Source organism: Thermobia domestica, chromosome 7, assembly GCF_964235325.1.
Source record: "Thermobia domestica chromosome 7, izTheDome1.hap1.1, whole genome shotgun sequence".
NCBI lineage: Eukaryota > Metazoa > Arthropoda > Insecta > Zygentoma > Lepismatidae > Thermobia > Thermobia domestica.
In genome coordinates this window covers 28335625-28360688 of record NC_137460.1, presented here as the reverse complement: position 1 = coordinate 28360688, position 25064 = coordinate 28335625, and the positions used below count along the sequence as shown (strand labels likewise).

The window sequence follows — 25064 nt, the reverse complement described above, 5'->3', positions numbered from 1 at the left end:
GTGAAAGAATTAACAAAGAAGCAAAGCAGAAAGTTAGCCTTCGTAGACGACCTGTAGGTATATCACCCTTATTTCTATGTCTCTTTTAATTTTTCTAAATCTAAGTCACATATCAATTTCTAACATTAAATTAACGCACTTTCCTGTACACGAGCTTTGTTATGATTGTACACAATACACGCAACAAATATACGGCAAGCATATAATAATATTATACGTTTCAACATTGTGAGAAAAGTAGAGGAAAGATGAACGAGATTTAAGGGAATTTGTAAAGATTTTGTGGTTTTAGTGTTTGGAGAACAAGCTAGGTATTTGTGACCAGAAGGTAAATGCTCATTTAGAAATAAACTAATAATAGCACTTATTAAATTATATTTTTTGTGTTTATACTAACTACTGACATAATACAAAGGACATCTTACTTAGTTTTAAATTTTTAAACGAAAGATGTCCGTTTTTACAAATGAAATGAACATACAACTATACTAAAAATAAATTAGGTATTTCACACAGTGGCACGATTTTAGTAGTTCCTTATTTAAACTTCATTAGACTATAACCCAAGATTAGTAAAATATATCACAGCAATTTGTCATATAGTATAGATTTTCCAGTAACGGAACAGCATTAAATCTTTAATTTGTCATGAAAATAAAAATATCCAGGGAGCCCTACTTTTGTTTTAATAGTTTACAAATCAACTGTAAAAATTGTATGAAAATTTATTATATCTTACATAATGTAATTAATGATTCTCAGCAAAATGTTACAACGGCAAATGCATTGCACATCGGAAGCAATAGTTTCGAAGTCTCATAATCATAGTTGATTGTGGGATTTCATATGTAAATTAAGGCGTGCCTTCGAGACATAACTTTTACCACACACTTGACAAGATCGTTACCACACACATGGTCGGTCATGGGAATGAATTAACTTGTGATCTCGAAGGCTTTGTTTTAACTTAAAACATTTTCCGCATTTGTTACATTTGAATGGTCTCTCTCCAATATGAACCGTCAAATGTGCCCTAAGGTTACTTTTTGAAAGACATTGTTTACCGCATTCTTCGCACTTAAACTCGAATTGCTTTGTATGAGATTTTATATGTTCGAAAAGAATGAATTTTCTGGATAACCTTTTACCACATACACTACACTCAAACGGTTTTTCATTCGTATGGGTTCTCATATGGAGTTCTAGGCAACGCTTTTCGCGAAACATCTTGTCACAAACAGTACAAGAAAATGTTTTCTTTCGTAAATGGATATTGTTCTCATGGGTATTGCGGGAACCTGTCTGAGTGAATCTCTTCGAACAAAATCTACATTCATAAGGGCGTATGACACTATGAGTTTTTACATGTTTGTATAGATAGTCTTTGCACTGAAACGTTTTATCACATTCAATGCATAAGTAATTTGTATCTTTTAAGTGGAGTTTCATGTGATTGTGTAACGTACCTCTCGAACTTAACGAAACACCACATTTCTCACAGCTGAATTTTTCCTTGTTTACGTGTAATTCTATATGAGATTTAAGTCCCGTTTTAGTCTTTAGCGATTTGCCACATACATCACAAATATATGTTTTATGAGAATGATGTTTCTTCATGTGCCTGTAACAATAACCTTCTGATGAAAAAACTGAACCACAAACTTTGCATTGGAATGGCTTTCTATCCAAGTGTAACATTTCATGCCTACGTAAACTTCCATTTTCCGTAAATTTTGCTCCACATTTTTCACAATGGAATCTTTTCTCTCCTGTGTGCACAACCATATGTTTCTCCAGATTGCTTTTGATAGAGAAACACTTATCACAAGTATGACAAGTGTATGGGCGTATTCCTTTATGAACATTGAGGTGAAGAAGATTTCTCGACGGAAATCGTTTAGGACAATAGTCACATTTCCAACTTCTTCTATCAAGATGTACAGTATTAATATGCTTTGCAAGATATTCCTTTCTTGGGTAACACTTTTCGCAATGATCACACTTGAAAGGGCTGCTTCTAGAATGAATATTTCTATTGCTGCTAGATTTAGCTAACCTGTTCTTTCCAGCAGGTGACTTAGTAACCTCAGCTCATGAGTTCAAGAAGAACGAAGTTCCCTCACTTTGTCTGACATCTGCTACTTTCAATGGATGGAGAACAACTACTGAGTATTTACTATCTTCCATGGCTGTTTGAGACGTGTTAGGATGGAATTGTGTTGTTGCGATATGGAGTTCAGTTTTATGACTTGAATTTCGGCGACAACTGAAAAGTAAACAGTTTTTCAGTGCTCTATATTACACTGTATTCTTGCAAAATGTAATTAAATAAATCAATAGAAAATAAAACATAATCGTGTGCCGAAAATCACTTAATTAGAATGAACAAATATATATATATATATATATATATATATATATATATATATATATATATATACAATAGGTAGGATATAAAGTAAAATCTTTCAAACATATTTGTACCATTTAATATATTAAGTTTGAATATAAACTGAGCAAAAATACTGACCACCTTAAAGAAAGCAATGCAATTTTCTGTATGACACAGCAGAGACTATCGAGACGATTGTAACTTTTGTTACGCATCGAAAGAAGCCATCGACATTTACGTTTCAAGGTATGAACTTCGAATCGTAGTTCTTAAACGAGTAATAAAATATTACTAATAAGTAAATATTTCTATAGTATACACAAATTTATACTATGGTTTTATAACTTTGTAGCTTAATAAGACATGAATTAAACGACTCGAACTCAAGCAATAAAGAAAAGATCTACTCTGTACTAGTACAATCCAAACAACCTCCGACAAACCTTGCATTACTTAATTTGCTATTTATTCTTTAAATTTATTACTAATTTTTCCCGTTATATGCATACCATTGCTTTTCTCCAGTGAAGCTACGAACACACTCTTAAATATACGTTGTTTCCTTCACCCTATTGTTGTTTAATTCTACATCAAATTACTGTAATCATACTATTAAAAAACTCGTTTCCAAACACAGAATTTATATTCATCCCTAAATCTGCAAGCAGCTTTCACATTCATATAAACTGAAAGATAAAAAATGAAATGAAATCTTTGAGTTTTACGTCCCAGGATTATGCCGGTTAGGCTAAAGGAGACGGTGATGATTAGTAACGAATGAAATGGTGGAATGAAGAAAGTGGGAGGAAACGGGAGAACCCCGGGGAAACCCACGCACACGATGTTTGTCCACCACAAAGTTCACTTGGCGGGGGCTGGGATCGAACCCGGGACCCCAAACACCAGAGGCCCCTGACCTGAGCCACCGTGGCCCCTAAACTGAAAGATAAAAACAGCCAAAGGGCCATCATCGCAAGACCAACAAAGCACATTGTACTCTACTTTTCTGGCAAGCTAATCCAGCTACAATTTCAAATATGTATGTCTTCAATATATTTTAATATTCCTATCATTTCGCCGTACCCAAACGCTTTCCAATTAGTATTCTAATCTTCACATGAATTTTCTCATACTAGCAATCCGTCCAGTTCATGAATAATGTGTCAACTTTAGTACCCTATGATGATTAGTTATTACGAAATGCAATAGAGTTTAACATTCTCCAGTGTAAAATTTTCGCTGCTTTTGTGACGAAATATGCAAGGAGTGGCGATACATGGTTTCTGCTTTTAGTATATTTCTTACCAGTTGACGTTGTATATAAATTTATCCACATTCGTTTCATAATACAGGTTGACTACAATACATCGTTATTATTAAGTGAACATTACTTATCAATTATTATTTTAACCCAACATTAATCCTGAGCTGGTATATTTTTCAATTCAGTATTTATAGACTAAGTTAAACTGTAACTACTATCCACAGAACTCCTTCCTTCAGATCGTTATGGATTTCCAATTATATACCTGTTTCTTTTGGCTGCTTAGATTATTGCATTGATAACTTGCATTTCCACTGCCAAGTAAGTTTGTTATGGCAACGTCGTGTTCGTGTGTTTTCTGGGGATAATCTCGTTTCCTACCACTTTCTCAACCCACAAATTCTTCCATCATCATTCAATTCTTTTAATCGTTGAGTTGATTTTGGGTTTAACATCCCGTTCAGCAGCGATGTTATACGAGACCTGGACCTACTGATTAACGTTGAATCCGAACCAAATGAGCTCCAGCCGAGAATCGAACCCGGGTCTTGCTATAGTCATCGCCTCATTAACCTAAAGAGCATAGTCGTGCGCATTAAACCGGAAGATGTAATTTCTTTACATAACTTATAGAGATAATAATACCTAACTTTTTCGGGCATTATCAATATAACATTGATAATGAGTAATATTATTTAAATCTTTCATCACCTGGTTTTAAGTCGATTTAGTATTAATATCTACAATATATGATTATACTCAGTGTCCGCAAAGTCGTATCGTATAGAAAATGGTGTATCAGAACTTTTGAACCATACATGCGAATTAAATTTAACTGTTACGCAACGAAGACCTGCCTATGTAGATGTTTCTCAGATATAAACCATGGGTAGGGTTTGGACAATTGTACTCATGAATCCAAGAAACAAACGAAAGCGATTAATTTATTTTACGAAATGTCGAAAATCATGAATTAAGGGCAGTTGGGAAAAAAGCGAATGTCAGTACGTAGGATGAGTGGCAATGTATCGAAAGGAAATAAGAACGACACACTGGCTCTAAGGTCAAATATCCCAAGACCGTTATAATGATATGTTGAAAAAAATAAAACAGCTTTCCGACGTTATGACATAAATCAATGAAAACTAATTAACTATCTCTGGCCATGACTTTATACACAATTTAGAAAATTAATGTGTCACTTGTCAACTAAAGCATGTCTTAATTATCAACATTCAAGCTGAAATATGAGACTACCAGCATACTATAATGCTAAAGATTTTACTTTTATACTTTCATAAGAATTAATATACCGTCATTTCCCATAAATATAGTCCAGGCATCCAACTATGGTCCAAGACAACGCCCATGACGTCATTAGCAATAGCTAGTACGGTTTCCTGCCGGGAGTTAAGGTAGGCATCGGAAAGAACATTCAATAGATGGTGCAACAGGGCAACATAGTTGGTTTGAACGCGCGGGTTTTATTTGCGCGGGAGACGTGATGTGATGAAAATAACAATAACTGCCTCGTGCACAAAAGTGTGGAAATTAAGCTTCGGTGGATAAAACTGTTAAGTAGGATACGCATGAAAGTTATTATTTTAAGAACTGTCTTATGTCTACAGTAAAACTAGATATAAACTACTGAAGGAAATTATATTGTTTCTGTGTAGTAGGCTAGTAAACAAAAGTCTTCAACTTGAATCCCAACAATGTACCACAATTTTCGTGGACCATAGTTGGGAATTCTAGTCTGTGAAATGTGGTAGCGTGTTATTACAATGTGGACCATAGATGTATCCTATTTGGTTTGCACCTTTATTTCTTAGTTCAACCATAGGTCTATTTCATTGACTATAGGCAGTGGCGGATCCAGGCTGGGGCCCTGGGTTCCGGTCTATCAGTTTTATTGAAAATTACTAAATTATTAAATGCCAAGAAGCAATTGATTGCTTATTTTACTGGTGAAGGACGGAAACAAGGAACCCTTCCGAAAGCTATTTTTCCGAACCTCTTGCGTAAGCTGATGGAAACGCTTCATGATCGAGGAGCAGTTAATCTACAATCTGGGTTTCGCAAAACTGGAATATATCCACTGAACAGGAACGAAGTGTTAGATAGATTGTCATCATCTAATCCTGAAAGGATCAAAACTTCCTCTCTTGTATCAACCGTTTTCTTACATTTAGAGAAAATGCGTTATGGAAACGACACCAGTACCAGTGCTAACAATGATGATACCAATGCGTTAGCGTTCAAAAAATGTACCGGTACTACCCGGAAGAGACACCTACATGTTGAATCTGGTAGAAGCATTTCAATAGATGAGTTTCAAGGTTTGGGAAATGTTGCAGCAGAACAGCCTTCCACAAGTGGATCTCAAGCACCAAAACGGAAGCTTTCTAGAAGTAGGATGAAAGTGAAGCGCAGACGAGTTTCAAAAGAATTTGAATCTTCAGACAGTGAAGATGACGAGCCGGAACTCTCACGTTTAACTCTTTCAGATTCAGATACAGATACAAATGTCTCTATGTTACATGAAGACGAAGACGATTTCTCTACCAACATCTTTAGTCATGAAAACTCCAGTTGCAATGGCGTTGACTTGCAAGAGGGTGTGTATGTTATTGTGTCTTATGACAGTAGGCTATGGGCAGGCATTGTAAAGGAAACAAGGGAGACAGGGGCTGTTGTATCTTGTATGGAAAAAGCTGGCTCGTACTGGATATGGCCACAACAAGAAGATAGGTTATATTATCCACTAAGTGATATAATCATTAACATTATTCCACCTCAGCAAATTTCCTCTTCCCGAGGACTTTTCAAAGTGAAAGAACTTGACAGAGGTATGGCACAGTACTTTGAATTGAATTAGTTTTAACCTGTAATGGTACTGGTGCTTTCTTTAGTGTAGTACCGTAGTGTTAATGTTAAAATATCACTGATATTATAAATGGTACTATTTGATAATTTACAGTGTCGTTTTATTAAAAACTTTGTACTTTAATACTTTTATTTTCTTTTTAATAAATTTTCTATTCTGTAGATTTTCATTTTCATGTAAATTGACTCCGAACATTGCCTTCCACACCACAATCTATTCATGGACCATTGTTGGGCAACTCAGAACACAACTATGTACCACCATATTTTCTTTCATAAATGTGAACGTAGAGTGCTTAGTTTAACGACAGTAAATTATTTTATTAGCGGAAGGTATAGACTACCCAAAGCCAAAATTATGCACTTCTGCGGCAAATATTAGAAAAGATATGGCCAAATATATGCAAAATCTGGACCATAGTTATGGGAAATGACGGTATACTGAATGACAACTTAGCTCATAACAAAAGTTCAATTTATCCTTATATCTAAGAATACTTATTACATCACACCAAGATAAATTTTCTCCTCTATCCCAATTAAATATCGAATGTTTGGTCCGTTATCAGTATACAAAACCTTGATATTCATCTGGGATGAATTGCGAAATGTCATAAGGGACCCGAAAATTCAAGGTTAGTTCACTATCAAGGCAGATTCCACCAAGAACTATCTCTAGCATCAGGAAGGCTTCTTCCTATCCACCGCTATGTAGCAATAATCGAAAGTTTATCTATATTTACTTTGGTATTTTCTGATTAACGCATTTCTAGACAGAATTTATTATGTACAAGAAATTATAGCCAGAAAATTAGGCAGAGTTACAGCGATGAAATCCCAAAGCATTCTTGAAATCTGCCGATCACTTCCTCATAAATAGGACCATATAAACATTATTATGCTCTATCAATTGAGTAGAAATTTTCTTAATCTTTCATACTACACATATAAATCTGTGTAAGATGGCTAGAAGATTAGGCAGAAATTGGGCAACTTTCGGACATATAACTGTCTCTCAATTTTGCACTACCAAGAACGAAAAGTCAAAAATGAGTCCGAACTCAAGAGGTCCTGTATAGCAGGTCATTGTGTCGTAACCTTTAGTCTTTCTTATTATACTTTAGGTTTTTCTGAATAATATTTAACACGTTAAATGTGTTAAAATATATTTATTGCAAAGCTTAACTACGTTGCTGACTACCCGCTCACTACACACACAGACTACTCTACATCTTATGACAGGCAATGTTGCCAGTCCTACATTACATCTTCCCCTTTTGAAACTTAAACAAAATCATTCAACCAAACTGGTTTCCTTGTTAGTCTTTTAGATCTACGAACTCCTGTGTCAGTTTCATTTACATTATCTTGCATTGTTACTGTGTCACTACCTGGAACATTATTACCTGTAATCCTTTTATCAGTCACTACTTCACTATTAACATTACTTTGTGAATCATCGTGTGTAACATTTTCTGTTTTACAATTATCATCATCCTGTACCGTTATAAATTCAGGTTTATTGTATGATTTTCTTAGATGAATTCTGTTTCTTCTGAGAACTCTGTTATTAATATCTTTAACAACGAAAGATCTGGGATTTGCATGTACGCTTACGATTTGACCTGGAGTCCAAGTTTGATCTGTTTGTATCAGACAATTGTCCCCAGGCTTTAACTCTACCAATTGTTTTGATTGTCTATCATAATACTTTTTGTCTTTGTTTTGTTTTTCTCTTAACAATACACCTACATTCTCTTGTACTTTCGGTTTTAATAATACCTTGTGTATAGGCAACCTTATTTTAAGTGTGCGGCTCATTAGAATTTGGGCCGGTGAAAGCTCACTGCCTAATATAGGAGAATTCCTATACTCAAGTAAAGCTAAATAATACTCTTTTCCTTCCTCGTTACACTTTTTAAGAATTCTTTTTGCTATGCCTACCGCTTTTTCCGGAAGACCATTTGATTTTGGATATCTAGGACTACTGTTAACAATCTGAAAACCCCACTCTTTAGCAAATTGTTTACATTCTTTTAACCCAAACGGAATATTATCACAAACAATAATAGCTGGAATTCCATGCGTCATAAAAATTGTTTTGAGTTTTTCTATCACTTCACCTGAGGATTTTGAATTTAACGGTAGTAGTTCCAACCATTTAGAATAGTAATCCATTAACACAAGAAATGATTTACCACCATATTCTAAAATATCTAGACCTACCTTCTCAAAAGGTAAACTTGGGATTTCATGCGATTTCAGTGGTTCTTTACAATTTGATACTCTGTATTTTTCACAAATTCGGCATTTCAGAACCATGGTTTCAATATCAGTTGATAATCCAGGCCAATATACTACTTGCCTGGCCCTAGCTTTTGTCTTTTGTACACCAAAATGTCCCTGATGTAACTGATTGAGAATCTCTTTTCTCAACGTTGTAGGAACAATTATCTTATGATTTAAGAAGACAATACCATCCTCTACTACAATTTCATGCCGTAATTTGTGGTAAAACCTGACTGACTCATCGAGCTGTTTTTTATCTTCGGGCCAACCTTCATAATACATGTTCATAATTTTACACAGAACCGGGTCCTTTTTTGTTGCTTCAATTATTAGTTTTTTCTTTGACTCAGTAGCTTGTACATTAGCAGCTAAACTATGTATTACCTCTGTAATAAAATTATCTGACTCCTCCGTTTCATGCAAAAAATCACGAGACAACAAATCAGCAATGTACATTAGTTTACCTGGTACATATTTCAATGAAATATCATACCTTAACAATCTAAGACACATTCTTTGTAACCTACTTGATGGTATATCTGATACATTTTTCTTTACAATAGCCAATAATGGTTTATGATCTGTTTCAATAGTAATTGGTTTGCCATACACGTAGTAATGAAACTTTTTAACCGCGTGCACTATACTCAACAATTCTTTTTCAATTTGAGCATATGATTTGTCTACTTGAGTAAGGCTACGTGAACTAAACGCTATCGGGTGGCCGTCTTGCATTAGGCAACAGCCTAGCCCTTGGCTTGATGAATCACATTGTATCACTATTTCTTTCTTTGGGTCAAAGGTACGCAAAACCGGAGCAGTAGATACAATCATTTTTAGTTCATTAAATACTTTGGTATGAATAGGTAGCCACTGCCACTCTACATTCTTTTTTAACAGTTCCCTTAATGGAGCTGTGATAGTTGAATATTGAAGAATAAACCTACTTAAATACGTAATCATGCCTAACACCCTTTGTAGCTCTTTCTTATTGGATGGAATACTCAACTCTGTGATAGCTTTAACGAAATCATTGTTAGGTCTCATACCTTGCTTATTAAAAATATACCCTAAGTATCTCACCTCACTCACTTTATACTGAAGTTTTTTGGGATTAAATTTGACATTAAGCTGCCTAGCTCTATCCAGTACTTGCTTCATTATTTTATCATGTTCCTCCTCTGAGTTTGCTGCAATTAACAAATCATCAGAATATATGACAACACCTGGAATGTCACCAAAATAATTCATGTTGAGCTTCTGAAATATTTCCGGGGCAACTGACAAGCCAAATGGTAATCTTAAAAATCTCCAACATCCAAAAGGAGTACTGAATGTACATAATTTGCTTGAGCTCTCATCTAATTCTACATGATAGAACCCATTTTTCCAATCCAGAACACTAAATACATTTTTATTACTTAACCTTGCACTAACTTCCTCTACTGTTGGAAGCAAAGAATAATTTCTTTTCAATGCCTTATTTAGATCCTTCGGATCTAAGCACAGTCTTAGTGAGCCATCTTGTTTCTCAACAATAACTAAATTACTAACCCAGCCACTAGGATTTTCGTCTTTACAAATGATCCTTTCTTTTTCCAACCTACTTAACGCATCTTTTAATTTTGGCTGGATCATCAACGGTACCCTTCTGGGAGGTCTAGTTATAGGTTGTACCTTTTCGTCAACAGTAATATGCAATTTACCAGGATATTTACCAACACCTTGAAATACATCATTGTTGTGCCTTAAAAATTCATCTTTGTTTACAACATTTACGGGAGTTTATTGACACACGTTCTATTAACCCTAATTTCACACAACCATCTAGACCTAATAACGGTTTGCATGCATTATTGTTATCCTTAATTAAAAGAAAATCTATGTTCGCTTTTACATTCTTGTGAGTACAACACAGATTTACAATACCCAACGGTTTTATTTTTGTACCACCATAAACTTCCAACACCACATTTGTAGGCCTATATTGTGCTTGTGAGTCAATTTGCTTGTAAACCTGTAATGGAAGAATATTAGCTTCCGCTCCCGTATCAAGCTTGAGCTTAACGTTTTGATCTTGAATTTTTACCATTTCAGTCCATTCACGCACTTCCGCCACTTGTGTAACTGAACAAACCTGGGCAGACGATATCACTAACAAATCACAGTCTTCATCTTCCGACTGAATTTGGTTATGTTGCACTCGCTTTATCGCCTTCATTTTACACCCCACTGCAAAATGGTTGTAGCCCTTGCACTTCCTACACTGCTTACCAAACGCCGGACAACTTGCTTTACTGTGTGACGTGTTACACTTTTTACATAAATACACTAACTGTGAAGTACTGTCACTTCTACGTGCCTTATTTTTATATTTTTCTGTACCCACCTGCTTTTGCTTTTCTACTTCCCTCGCACTTTTTGTCGCCGCTGTAGTTTTCTTTACGGCTCCAATCGAGGCATCATTTTTATGATGTATTAGTTCCGTTTGTTGTTTACACAATTCCGCTGCTTTCCCTATTTCTATGGCTTTATCCAATGTCAGTTCTCCAGCCCCAAGCATGCGCCCTTGTACTTCTTTATCTCGAACTCCTAATACAATACGATCTCGTATTACGCTATTTGTCTGCTCACCAAAGTCACATGTCTTCACTAGTTTCTTTAGGTCAGTCACAAAGGAATCAAACGTTTCGCCTTCTTCTTGTATGCGGGAATTAAACACACAACGTCCCACCACCACATTTTTGTGCGGAATAACATATTCCTCAAATGCTTTGAGTACTTGATCGTAATTGTTACGTTGTTCGTCAGTCATATTAAACGTATTAAAAAGTTCAACTGCTTCCTCACCTATTACATTGAGTAATATAGCAACCTTTACATCATCTGCCTTAGCACTATGTCCTGCAGCCTTCATGTAGATAGTGAAACTTTGCTTAAAACGTCGCCACGAAGCTTGGATATTTCCCTCCAATTTTAATTTTTCTGGTATGCGTGCAGATTCCATTTTCGCAATGTTCTGAAAATCACTTACTCGCCACAGAACAGCTATATTATTAATAGGAACTTAATGCCCACCTGTATACTGGCGTATTTTCACCACTGCGCCATGTGTCGTAACCTTTAGTCTTTCTTATTATACTTTAGGTTTTTCTGAATAATATTTAACACGTTAAATGTGTTAAAATATATTTATTGCAAATCTTAACTACCAGTTGCTGACTACCCGCTCACTACACACACAGACTACTCTACATCTTATGACAGGCAATGTTGCCAGTCCTACATTACAGTCATGACGTACGAAACATTACAAATTCCATTTGATAACTGGAGCAGTTATATATATATATATATATATATATATATATATATATATATATATATATATATATATATATATGAACTATTCCCATCTAGTCACGGAAATGCGACAGGGGGATGACGAAAGAAAATATGTTACAAGTAATGAAAAACAAAAATCTTCGTGAAATTAATTAGCTTTTCCAATAATGCATACTCAGTTAATCATTTTCGAACTCTTAACCCTTTTCAGATTTTTTGTAACTTTTATTACCACGGCGTAGTGTTGCCTTTCACCGCTTATTTAGGATCAATAATAGGTATTTAAGCCATTTTTATTGGTCACGTCAAGAATGGACATTTTTATTTTTTCTTAAGATAAATTTCACAAGTTTTTCACGCCTTAAGTTTTCAAGGTATCAAATTGAAACTTTTCATAGAGACTGTCCGTATTTTTGTGTATCTCTCAAATTTTTTGAGATCCCTACGTGGAACCGGGACCGGTCTCGATAGGCGCAAGTGTTTAGAGGGGGTGATTTTTCAGGGAAACCCGGTTCAAGCGTATGATACAGACATGTGAGGTACCGTTGGAACGGGCTCATTATACTAAAAAAGGCGGCATTTGAACCATGACCCTTGGTCAAATAGTAATGACGCAGAACATTTTTAAAGTATTATATATATATATATATATATATTTATAGGCATATATGAAAAAATGGGTAGCCTTCGGACTTTCAAAAAATTATCACGATTTCAGTCTTCAAGAAACAAGACTAAATTTTGCACACGTATTTTATACATAACATCGCATTAAAAAAAACAATCAGATCCTTATGTAAGCCCAGTCCCGGGCCAGACAGACAGAAATTTCGAAAAACATTTTTTTTTTTTTTTTTTTTTTGAGAAACCTCGCGGTTTATCCCGATCTTCCTGTTTCTGGTGTATAATATTGACAAGGGACTAAAGTATGCTAGAACTTTAAAAAAATTATGAACCATGATTTTACGATAAATAATAAGGACACAGTACCTATTTCAGTGAGTCTAAAATTTACCTCGAAAAGTTGAAATCCTAAAAGAGTTAACACTTTACTACCTAAAAAACTTACGTATTAATTAGTTTAAACGGATAATTTTATTACACGGAAGAAATATTCTAAAAGGATTACACTTTTTATTGTTGTAGTTGTTTAGTTGATTCTTACCATAATAATATGAAATCATATAATCACTTTACTATTAGGCGCGTAGAATAGACATACTAAATGCACATTACGTAATTTTTCTGAAGTTAGAAAACGTGTCTGCAATTTGGAAACATTCTAAGTGACTGTAGTAATTTTAATTCAACTTAGCTGTAAATAATTCAGTAAAACTTCCCACTCCTTAATGAAAATGCAGATTCGCAAAACATCAATCAGTGGAGTTATTTTCGATGTGTCCAATTCCAAATCTAATCACTGACTTGGAGTCAAAATCGAAATGCATTTATCTCGTAAACACGTGCATTTCCTTTATAGTACGAAGCACTAAAATATTTGACAACACTGCGAATTAAACATTTGTGAATGCCCACCATTTTCACTCAACTCTGGCAGATTTCACTTCTTATGTACTTGTGAAATCAATATAGGCTGGAAGGAAGACAAGGTGATGTTTCTAAAATCTTACCGCCTTCTGCATATTGGATCACCCATTTATAGCACATATTTTTATAGAGCATAGGATGTGGCACTGAAGAAATACTGTTGTAAGTTATTTGATGGATGAATAGAGAAAGAGTCTAATAAAAGTATCTCTACGTAGAATAGTTCTTAATCTATACCACTGAACGGACTAACTTCTTAATAGTTCTCCACCTCTTACCTGTAACAGCACCAATTTTCTCACGAAATCTTTTCAGACAAAATTCTATGTTATTTAAAAACACATTTTTTTCCCTCTATATCTTCTTGACGTTGTTTTGCTTCTTAACTTAGTTTAAGTTAAGGCAGAGGGAGTTTTTGACAGCTTATGCGATATAAAAAAAAAAGTGTACCACATTATAATATTGCTAATAAATTAAAGTGAGAAAAATAGAACTGTGTAACGTTCACTTAGTACTGTAGTGAGCTATGAAAACAAATGTGATACTTTGTAGTTGTAAACATTCCTACGTATTTTAATCTCGATTAAGCTGCGTTTGTCTAAAAACTTCAGAAGTTAATGTAAAGGACAGTAAACACAGAAAATAACGCAAGCATACAAACAAGATACAGTAGCAGATTGCTAAATTCTTTTTCATTAGTATAGCAGGGGTGCCCACAAGGGGAGGCTATGACGCAAACTGCGTCATTGAAATATTTGGGGAGGTTAAAAATCTATAAAAATGTGTTTGAGAGGGTGTAAAAATTAATCGAAAAGATTTTTTTTCATGGAAGAACACCTATGGATAGACAATTGTGTGGGGGTGCGTCATGGACATAAGGGGGGATGGGCACCACTGAGTATAGTATAGATGTAGTATTTAGCCATTTAATTTCGCTAAGCATAGAAGAGTTAACAGAAATGTTATTCTAACAACTGGGGAGAAAAAGGATCTGCTAATAAAAAAATGGAATAAATATTGACGTATTGAAACAGATTATGAAATAGAGATAAATAAGCTATTTAATACGATCACTACTACCTTTTTAAAGCAGCCTTCTTGAAGTTTACTGACGTATCAACTTTTGAATCTGAGTTAGGTTGAGCTGTGTTTCCTAGTAACTCATTATGGACAATTTCAGATTCTTGTATAGACAAGGAACTACTTGCACATATTTTTCTCCAAAAACTTTTGTCTAATATCTTTTGGTCACTATTCGATAACATTTGTTGCTCTTGTTCCTGTTTATTGGTTTCCATACTAAAATTATTCATAAAATGTTTATTACTTTCAGTTTCAAATCTATTAAGTGCCAAATGCAAAGTATGATGCGATGAAACAGATTGCCGAAGTAATGACTTTTCTTTATTATCTTGCATGTTTTGAAATGATTGTCGCAGATTAGTTCCTTCTCGAGCTAACGGCAATTGTGTCCTAGCAGTAAACGCAGCATTCTCTTCCTTTTGGTTCAGCGCTTCATATTCCATATTGATTCCGTATTAGATGAAACAGACAATCTTTCATAAATCATTAACAGCCACTTTCAGGTGAAACATACCAGAAACAATATTATAATCTTCGCAAAATATTTCGTAGAAATTGGATACAGTTCGCAGCGATACGAAATTTTCAAATCATTTATATTTAAAAAAAAGAGGAAAAAATACAAAACACAGAAAACGTTACTTCTGAGAAAATACAATTCATATTTTAGCATCTTGCAATCCAAGAAGAGTATTGTCTTCACATTAATTTGGCAATCGTATATCCTTTTCTTGCCGCTTACAATTTTAGTTCCTCCTGACTGCAGAAACAAGATGGACATAGACCAACGTTTTAAATGAATTTCGAAAAAGACTTGGCTCTACTGCAAATTCTTAGTCTGCGAAATAAGGGACAAAAATGATATTCATCCGCCAAAAGTTAAGGACCCTGGAAAAGGAAAACACATTATTACTATTGTTAATCACATTGGTAAATGTTCAGTATGATTTGACAACTAAATGTATTCATACTAAAGAACAAATATTTTGTTCCACATCTTTAGTTGCAGTAGCAAAATATTATTAATTTTCGCCTAATAATACACGAAGTAATTTCTGTAGCGTATTTAAATTTTAACACGCTTGAGAAGAAGACAAATTTTGGTTCCCACAATAGTGACTGAACGATTATTTAATTAGCAAACCATTTGTTAATTTGATGTACATTTGAATATAGTTGATCAGTTCAAGTTTTAAAGGATGGAAAGAATGAACCAGTAGAAATTAGAGTCGTAATAGGCTTAATGTTTAAACTGAACTGTAAACGCCCCCGCTCATTGTATTTGTCTAAATGAATAAAATTGTGATGCGTTAGAAAAGCATTTACATAAGAATATGTCAGGGAATTCAAATCAGGATATTGTCAAAAGTTTTAACATATAATATTCAAATAATTACCTTGTGTTCGTCTCAGTGTATTTTCAGCCCGAAAGAACATTTCAACAACACTTTAAAAGTCGAGATGCTAATTTTGAAAGTTTCATTTTAAGGAGATTTTTAAAACTGTATTAGCAGAACACTTCGAAAAACAGTTGACATTTGAAAGTTTCTTTTAAATTTAAGTTATCCAACTTTGTACTAAATAACATAATTCGCTTGGAGTTAATTGTTTTCTCTATTTTTACTAACTCTCCGCCAGTCATTCAATTACTTTCATTATTTAGTAGATTTTGCTTAAATAAACAATAGTAACTTTCAACTAAAGACGTCATAAAAGAGAAAATGTGTGATTTCGAGTGAAGAACGTCAGAATAGCGTTGTCCCCTTTTCTCCGTTTCGGAGGGGAGTCTAGAAATAGTTACTTCATAACAAAAAATTGAATTGATCCATTTTCATCCTATGCAATGCAATGAGCGAACTCCCACTACAGTTTTCATTTCGTTTGATACTTGTAATAATATCGCTGTAAAGCCGTGAAACCAAATGTGTGTAATGTCAGCTCTCACACTAAATTTGATAAACAACTAGTTTCTAGTTCCATCTAGAGATGGGCAGTTGGAATATTCCCGGTAAGAATGAAAATTTAAAAAATGGAAATATTAACGGGGTTTCTCCTTGGCATATAAATTCCTGGGAACGAACTTTCTTACATTCCTCTACTTTATCGTCCAAATTATAAGAACCATATGACTAATTATTTTGTTTTCATTTATTATGATTTACTTATAAGTTTTAAAAAATTTGAAGGTTAAAATTAAAATTTGTTGACTATAGCTAATAACATTATCTTTAAAGTTCCATTTCCATTTGCACTAAAAATTAGCAAAGCACTAACTTCCAAATGATGGAAGGGAACCTGTTTGTAAAGCAATGTAAAAATAGATATGAAGTACTACTAATACACCCTGAAACACCGTTAGTAATACACGTCCATCTGTCTCCTGTCTCTGACTCGAATTTCTGAAAGGATACTCGGACTTCTCTTACATGTGAATTAACTCATGAAATTTTGAAAAGTAGATAGGAAGAAAGGTCGTATGTGGCAACTTACGTGCAAAATTATAAAGATAACTCAGTATCTTGCAAATATTGTAAACATAAATATGTATGCGCAAATGTTAATAAAATAGTGAGACATGTGTCTTCTGGCAGTTACTCGAACTAATTTGTTCATAAGATTTAAGATTTTAATATGTTTATAATATCACTAATAGAGTCAAGTTTAGAAAATCCACGTGCATATAAATTATTAGCGATGTAAAAATATGTGGACTATAACACTTTTTCCACATATTTACTTGCATAGAACATACAATAAGCAAATATACATTTACGCGTACTCTCTAAACATTAAAATATTAATAAAATAACAAACTATCGTTCAGAATGTACATTTTAAAGAATCCAATCGAGACAAGAGTAACAAAATACTGTAATAAAAAAACGAATTTAACATTGCAATCATAATAAAGTAATACAATGCACTTTTTTATATTGTACATAAATTCCCGGAAAATTCCCATTTTTTAGAATCTCTCCGGGAATATTCCCGAAAAATATCTTTCTGGGAATTTGCACGTCACTTGTTCCATCGCAGCTAATATCACGTGTGCTTTGTGACAGACAAGCATTGTGTCGTGGGATTCTCTGGGATCTTCCAGTTTCCATTTTTTCTGATTTCATCTCATTTTTGTAATCTTCACCGTCTTCCGCGACCACGGCTCAAAATTTGGAGACATGAAACTTAAAAATAAAACCGAAACAAAATCAGGCATAAACCTAAATACATAAGACTACCTTTCTCACCACAATATACTTGTAGTAATATATTACTGCTATGTTACATAAATTAAGCCTAATATCCTTAACTTTACTTTATGATAACTGAAATCTCATAAAACTACAGCATTCTAAATAGACCATACATTATTTAAGGAAGAAACTCGAAGCAATAGACAAGGTTATATTAACATCTATTTGTTTCACTTTTACTGCTGTAACAAAATGAGGCACATTATCGATAGTATTATGCCACCCGACCTGACACATTTCAGTAATGCTCTAGATTGATTCTTTCTTCCTTAATATTATATATCGTAGATTCAGTTCTTGATTTAAAATAATACGGATCAACCTCAGATTCGCTCTTGCTGTTAAAAGGTATCATACCATCGTAGTATCTACTTAACTTCAAAAAATGCAAGAAGAAATATTCTATCTATAACTTATGTGAGGCGAGTAAAGGTAAACAACTCTACAGGTACTGAACATAGCGGATTCACTACATAAAAACTGATACCACAACTTTCTCTATTGGTTTTAATTATGTGTGTTACTCTAGTGTCAACTGCAACTATAGAAAGATCATTCTTTGTATTAAGTTAAAGTAATAGACTATAACGATATCAAAGTTATTCACCTCATTCAAAATTTTACTTAGCTTTCGTATATATGGTTGAAATTCTTAGAAGTTTTGTCAGACTTAATTCCTGAAAGTGTAGCTAAAAGCTCGAAACGAAAACACATATACCTGGGAGAACAGCTCGGAATCTTTACTGCACACACATACACGTGGGAATTCCGTATAAGAAAAGAAAGATAAAACAATTTATAATTTGTTAAACTTCGCTGGTTATATCATCGATTCTTATAACTACTGCATCAGTTGCTACTCACCGAAGCTTGTAAAAGGCAGAAAAGGGAATTTCCCAATCTTAATTTTATTCATTATTCAATATATTTGTATGGTAATTATATTGTGAAGCACAGTGGTAAGTATTGAATCTCCCAGAGTAACATCTTTTTCCTCTGTTTGGGAAAAGGGAAGGACGATGTCGTCGTCTTCATTCCCTTCACATACCGTGATTGATGAAAGAAGCGAGATTTAGTTGCTGTCCAAGAGGGAGTGAGAAGCAATAAATTGATATATTGTATATTGGACACCCTGTATAACGCAGAAGGATGTTATAAAATAGATAATCTGCCCATATAACAAAAGCGCGAAGCCATACGTCAGAGCTTCACTACACCTACTCTGCCTACTACGCGCCACTAAGATCGCAATGTTTCAAGCCAACAATCATAGCCGAAACGAGAGTAGCCAATTAGACGTGCCCATTTAGACGATGCTCGGTTGTTTTTTGGCTTCATCGAGTTCATACGATGAATATACGAATGGGCAGATCTTCTATTGAATAACATCCTTGATAACGCAGAGAATTAAAATTCAAATTAGGAAACAAAAGAAGACATCCAAATACGCAAGGATATGAAGGAGAGAGTGGTTAAAACCTTAACTGGAACCTGGTGTTTCGGACCACTTTTTCCTTTTCTAAATCACCGAAAACATCTCCGTAACATGCCTCTATTTTCTACTAGGTTTGACTCGTTTTACAATTCCATTAATCTTGAACGACAGAGACACGAACGCATACATCGAGGACATTATTATTTTCAAAGGTTCTCCTACTGGGAATCAAACTCGGGACTGCGACCAATAAACAATCTGAGGAGGGTGCCCGGTTCGTTTCCAAGGCAACTAAGCTGGAGGTGGAATCGTGATCGTGGGTTTCCACGGAACACTCCTGTTCACTCCCGCCTTGTCATTCCAGCAATTCGTCCATCATAATTCACTTGCGTTGACCATGGTCTTACTTAATCTGACAGGCATAATCGCGGGAAATTAATCGCAAAGATTTTATTTCATTTTCAAACAGTTAACCGAAACCAAACCGAACGGAAAAGCACATATATTTTATAGTGTTCATTAACGTGTTCTCACAAAAATATATAGAAAAAAAAAACATAATGAATCGTAATTACATTCAAAAGTAAAACAGCAGATTCGTAATAACTTAAACTAAAACGAAAGCATCATATATCGTTTAGAACGTTTTGCAAAATAGATATAGATATTTTTAAAAAGTGGCAATACAATGTCTGTTTAGAAAAACTGAACTAAAGTACAGTCCTGTATCTGAATAAATCGACGCATTCTGTTTAAACGGAGCCGAAACCAGTAAACCGGGTTTTGGAACGTATCTGTAGTTCCTGTTTTGGGAACGTAGCTACACTGTAGTTCCTCTTTTTTTATCTCGTGAATTCAATTGCCATTATGTAGTGCAAATTTGAATATAAAGTCCCTATAATCCCCTATTTCCGATCATATATACTGGGCCAACGGTAACTACGTAGACAAACTTGGACGGGTGATTTAGAAACAATCAAAAAAAGTTCTAGTGAATATAGGGGAAATTGAACCTCGTTTAGAAGTGACAGAGTGTCGAAAGCGTGGAAACATGAACTGCATAGGTCAACAGCTTAAAAACAACACATCGTAGAGTGCGGTTAAAAATGTCACTTAGAAAGCCATACCTACTCTATTGACAAATGTACGTTTGAAGATGTAGCTACGTGTGCGCACCGGATTAGCAACTTGTGACACTTCTTTCCTTTACAGCATGTCCAGGAATCCCTGCGTTCACTTGGGTTATCCCGACCGCACGCCTAGCTGCGTTTTCAAACATGTGAATCTGCACACAGGAATGCATGAACAAACTCCAATATTGATTATTTAAGATTATTAATAGTGCCGGATTTATTGAGAAAGAAATATAAGATACAACCAAAGAATTTGTGAATGGATTCGTACAATAATTCTGCACCATAATTGCAAGACAATGTTTAGCAAAATCTGTCCAGCTATTTTCTCTACAGAGATAAATTTCGGTAGTTTCTGTTCATATTAAGTAAGATTAGGGTTAATTTGTTAAATTACCTTAGTCTAGAGTTCCAGCCTAATTTTAGAAAAATTAGAGAATTTCACTTATCTCTATTAATTTAGATTAGTTTAAGTAACTTCATGTTATGTCTAAGTACTTGCATCTTCCCTTTCTCCTGTAAATTATGTATTTTTACGAACTTCTGGACCCCTTCTGTTAAACATTTACTTAATTTCATAGTATAGTAGCACCAATATTGTTATTGTGCCGCTGGAGTTGTTTTGGCACACCACATTTAGGAAGATTTACAGGTGAAATTCACTACTTTGCATAACGACATATTTGTAAGGAGCACATTTCTGCAGAGCACAGAATTAAATGCAAATAGATCAATGAGATAATTCAATAGATGTCATACGACTGTATTTCAGGTTGCGAACACAAAGTATAATATACATACATACACACACACACATATATATATAATTACCGTAAGCGGGGTCACTATGCACAAAATATGAAAAGAGTTTCACAGTCTTCCGTTGGCAAAACCATAAACAGTAAATAAGTTTCAACTGCTCTCTAAGATAGAATATCTAACTGTATTTCGGTTATAATTTTGGCGGTTAACGTCAGTTATAATTACCGGAAGGCTTCGTTGTTGTAGAGGTATGGAAAGCAGTCACTGTAAAGGCCGACAAAATTTGAAAGGTATCACGCACAAGAATTTCCGTAAAAGTTAGGTCAGTTTTGTAGAATATTGCTGTATGTAATAATACATTGATGCAATAGTTGAAATTAAAATGTGAAACGTTTTAAAGTCATAAAAAAATAAAACTGGAAAAAGGCGGTTTCAGCCTCTAATCGGAGTTACTTGCCAATATCCCGATATTGGTCAAGTTCTTTGTTCATTAAGATCAGTGTCAATTTTAATATCACATTCGGTATTAGAAGACTGAACTGCATGATTATCAATTTGAACGACAGACGCCGATAAATTGAGTCTTTCCAATGGTAATGAGATGTCGGGACGATTTGTTAAATCTTATCTTTGTAACGGCATTTATTAAACATGAGACACAAATAGATCATTATCATTATTATTATTATTAAGGAGAAAGTGAAATTGGAATCAGAATGTGGAAAGGAAAGTAAAAAATGGAAATATATCGGTTTTTCCCCTGGTATATAAATTTTCGGGAGCGAATATATTTCAATTTCTTTACTTTATTGTCCAAAATATAAAAACAATATTAAAAATCGTTGACTGTACTTTAAATAACTAATTAGTAATATGATTTTTAAAGTTTGTTCCATTTGCATTAGAAAGTAGCAAAGTACTGATTTACATGTGACGAAATGAAACAGTTCGTAAAGTAATAGAGATTCTGTAGATAAAGAGCTGAAGAAACAACTATCGATAAACCCCGAACAACCGTTAGTGAAAGGCGGCTGTTTGCCTGCTGACTCTGAAAAGGTCTTCTGAATACATAGTCAGATCTCTCTTACAATGCAAATTAATATATGAAGTTTCGGGAAACGGATAGGAACAAAAGTCATGTGTACCAATATCATGTGTGCAAAATGTTAAAGATAATTCAGTATCTTGCAAATATTGTGAACATACATATGTAAGCTCAAATATTGACAAAGTGGTGACATGGGTTTTTTGGAAGTTACTCAACCTAATTTGTTTATAACATTTCGAAATTTAATACATTCACAATATCAGCAATCAGATCAATTTAGAAAATCCACTTACATATAAATTTAAAACTGTTTAGCTGTGAAAAATATGTGGACTTCCTACACGAATTATTTGCAACATATTACTCACAGAACATATTGTAAGCACACAAAAGACTTTGATGTGCACTCTCAAAATATAATAACATGACGTACAGAATATAAATTTTAAAGCATTTCCTGGAAAGAACAATAACAAATATACGACAAAAGACGAATTTAATTTTGAAATCGTAACACAGCAAGAGAATTCTTTTTCTGTTTCTACAAAATTTTCGGGAATATTTCCGCTATTCGGGAATTTTCCCGAGAAACATTTCTGGCAATTTGCCCACCACTACCTATGAGTACAATATCTGACTTGAATGGCGCATCCAGAGCTTTGCTATAAAAGTCATATACATACAAGTATATATAATATGCAAATGACAGGAGCTCAAAAAATGGAAACAAGAATTTGAATTTCCAGCTTAATTTATATACATCCAAATATATTTATTGTACGTGTAGATAAGGTCATATACCGAATAGGTTTGAGAAAAACCTTTTGACGCTATTAACATTTTGCGAGGATTATTGACTTGAAACAATTTGAAATAGAAAAAAGATTGAGGAATAAAATTTCGAATTCACGCATTACATATACTAAAGCATTCTTAAGCAGCTTTACAAATATGGTTTCAGAAGATCAATAGTATAGGGTTTCAAATTAAGATGTCTTACGACATTTGAATACGATCAATTGCTTCCCCGCACTCTAGGCGCCTATGGTGTTTGTCACTTATATCTGTAGAATTTTGTTTTGCAATAGGTAAACATACACTAAATTTCTTCTCGCAATTTGAAATCAGTTTCTAAGAGTATATCAGTTGCCAAACGTGTTTTTGTAACAAGTAGTTCACCATACTTTCAGCATACATTATAACAATATCTGTACACTATGTTAACACGTGAGAGATTTTGTATTGACATGTCTTGCAACATCAGATTCCTTAATAAATACTAACCACACTTTTCGTTCCTGTGAGATATTTCATTTTTATGTACCAGTATGTGTTTTATTATATGTTGATATAAAATATACAACCCAGAACATTATTGGCATGTGCGACGTTTTATACATCAATGTTTTAACATATGTCTTGCCAAAGTGATCTTTTGCCTGAAACCCTTCTGACACTGCAGGCACATGAAAGGTTTCTCACCTGTGTGAATTAACATGTGCTTTCTTAAATTTGATTTTTCACAAAACCCCTTTCCACATTCTTCGCATTTGTGAGGTTTTTCAGATGTATGAATTAACATGTGTTTTGCCAAATATGACTTAGTAATAAATCTTTTCCTACACTGATGACACGCATGAGCTTTTTCACCTGTGTGAATTAACGTGTGTTTCGCAAAATATGATTTATCAATAAATCCCTTGCCACATTTATTACAAGCGTAAGGTTTCTCATCAGTATGAATTAACATGTGTCTCATTAAGGTTGACTTTTGAATAAATCTATTTCCACACTGTGGGCAAAAGTAAGAACGATCCCTTGTATGTATCAACATGTGTTTAGCCAATTGTGACTTTAGACGAAATCCCTTCTTACATTCTTCGCATATGTAAGGCTTCTCATCTACATGTATTAACGTGTGCGCTACCAAATGTGCCTTTTGACGAAATCTCTTCCCACACTTTGGGCACATATGAGGTTTGTCTCCGGTGTGTACCAGCATGTGTTTCGCCAAATCAGCTTTTTCAGTAAATCTCCTTCCACACTCTTCGCACGTGTAAGGTTTCTCGCCTGTATGTATAAACATATGTCTTGCAAAATATGACCTATGATATGATGTTTTCGTACACACTTGACACGTGTAAGATTTTTCATTTCTATGTATTAACATGTGTTTTGCCAAATATGACCTACGACTAAAGTCTTTAGCGCACACACGGCACACGTGGCAATTTTCACTTGTAAGTGTTTGCATATTTCTTCTCAAATGTGGTCGTGTAAATTCTATGTAAAACTCCCTGCAAGTATGAGATTCGTCATATGAGTTAGCAATTATTTTCTTTTGGGTAATAAACATATCAGTTTTTGTGGAAACCGTATATTTAAGAAAGCTGCAAAAAAAAATTAATAAACAAGGAAATACAAATTGAAATCAGTAAAATGAAACATTAAATAAGTCAAACGCTTGTGTATAAAATAGAGATGCAAGGGCTCGGGAAAAAACGGCTTTTTTGGAAAAAACTCGTTCTTTTCTGCTTCGTTTTTTTTCTTGGGACATTTTCCAGTTTTTTCTAAAATTATGGAAACTATTGTTCAAGATCAGCTATATAAATATATGACTGAGCAAAA

The 25064-nt window shown here is 34.2% G+C and overlaps 3 protein-coding genes across 4 annotated transcripts in view; all 3 read right to left on the bottom strand.

Annotated features, from left to right (window-relative positions):
- Window positions 1–364: 364 nt before the first annotated feature.
- On the bottom strand, window positions 365–5497 carry LOC145689127 (uncharacterized). The gene is made up of 2 exons (XM_081763259.1): window positions 5440–5497; window positions 365–2090 (listed from the first exon to the last, which is right to left on the bottom strand). The coding sequence occupies exons 1-2, from the start codon at window positions 5495–5497 to the stop codon at window positions 904–906; spliced, it is 1245 nt and encodes a 414-aa protein (XP_081619385.1). The 3' UTR covers window positions 365–903.
- Window positions 1960–25064, bottom strand: part of LOC145689947 (uncharacterized) — a 54127-nt gene continuing 31022 nt past the window's right edge. The window contains exons 3-4 of one of the 2 annotated variants that reach the window (XR_014132128.1): window positions 14805–15695; window positions 1960–2266 (exon numbers count right to left, since the gene is read on the bottom strand). Coding sequence is in view for 1 of the 2 variants with exons in the window: in XM_081764320.1 (XP_081620446.1) it covers window positions 23836–24733 (898 nt within the window). In the remaining variant the exon portion in view is untranslated. Of the gene's footprint in view, window positions 2267–14804; window positions 15696–20842; window positions 24734–25064 lie in introns of those variants that run through there. The other variant, XM_081764320.1, reaches the window with a different exon arrangement.
- Window positions 10588–11838, bottom strand: LOC145689126 (uncharacterized). The gene has a single exon (XM_081763258.1). It carries the CDS (start codon window positions 11836–11838, stop codon window positions 10588–10590), a length of 1251 nt encoding a protein of 416 aa, XP_081619384.1.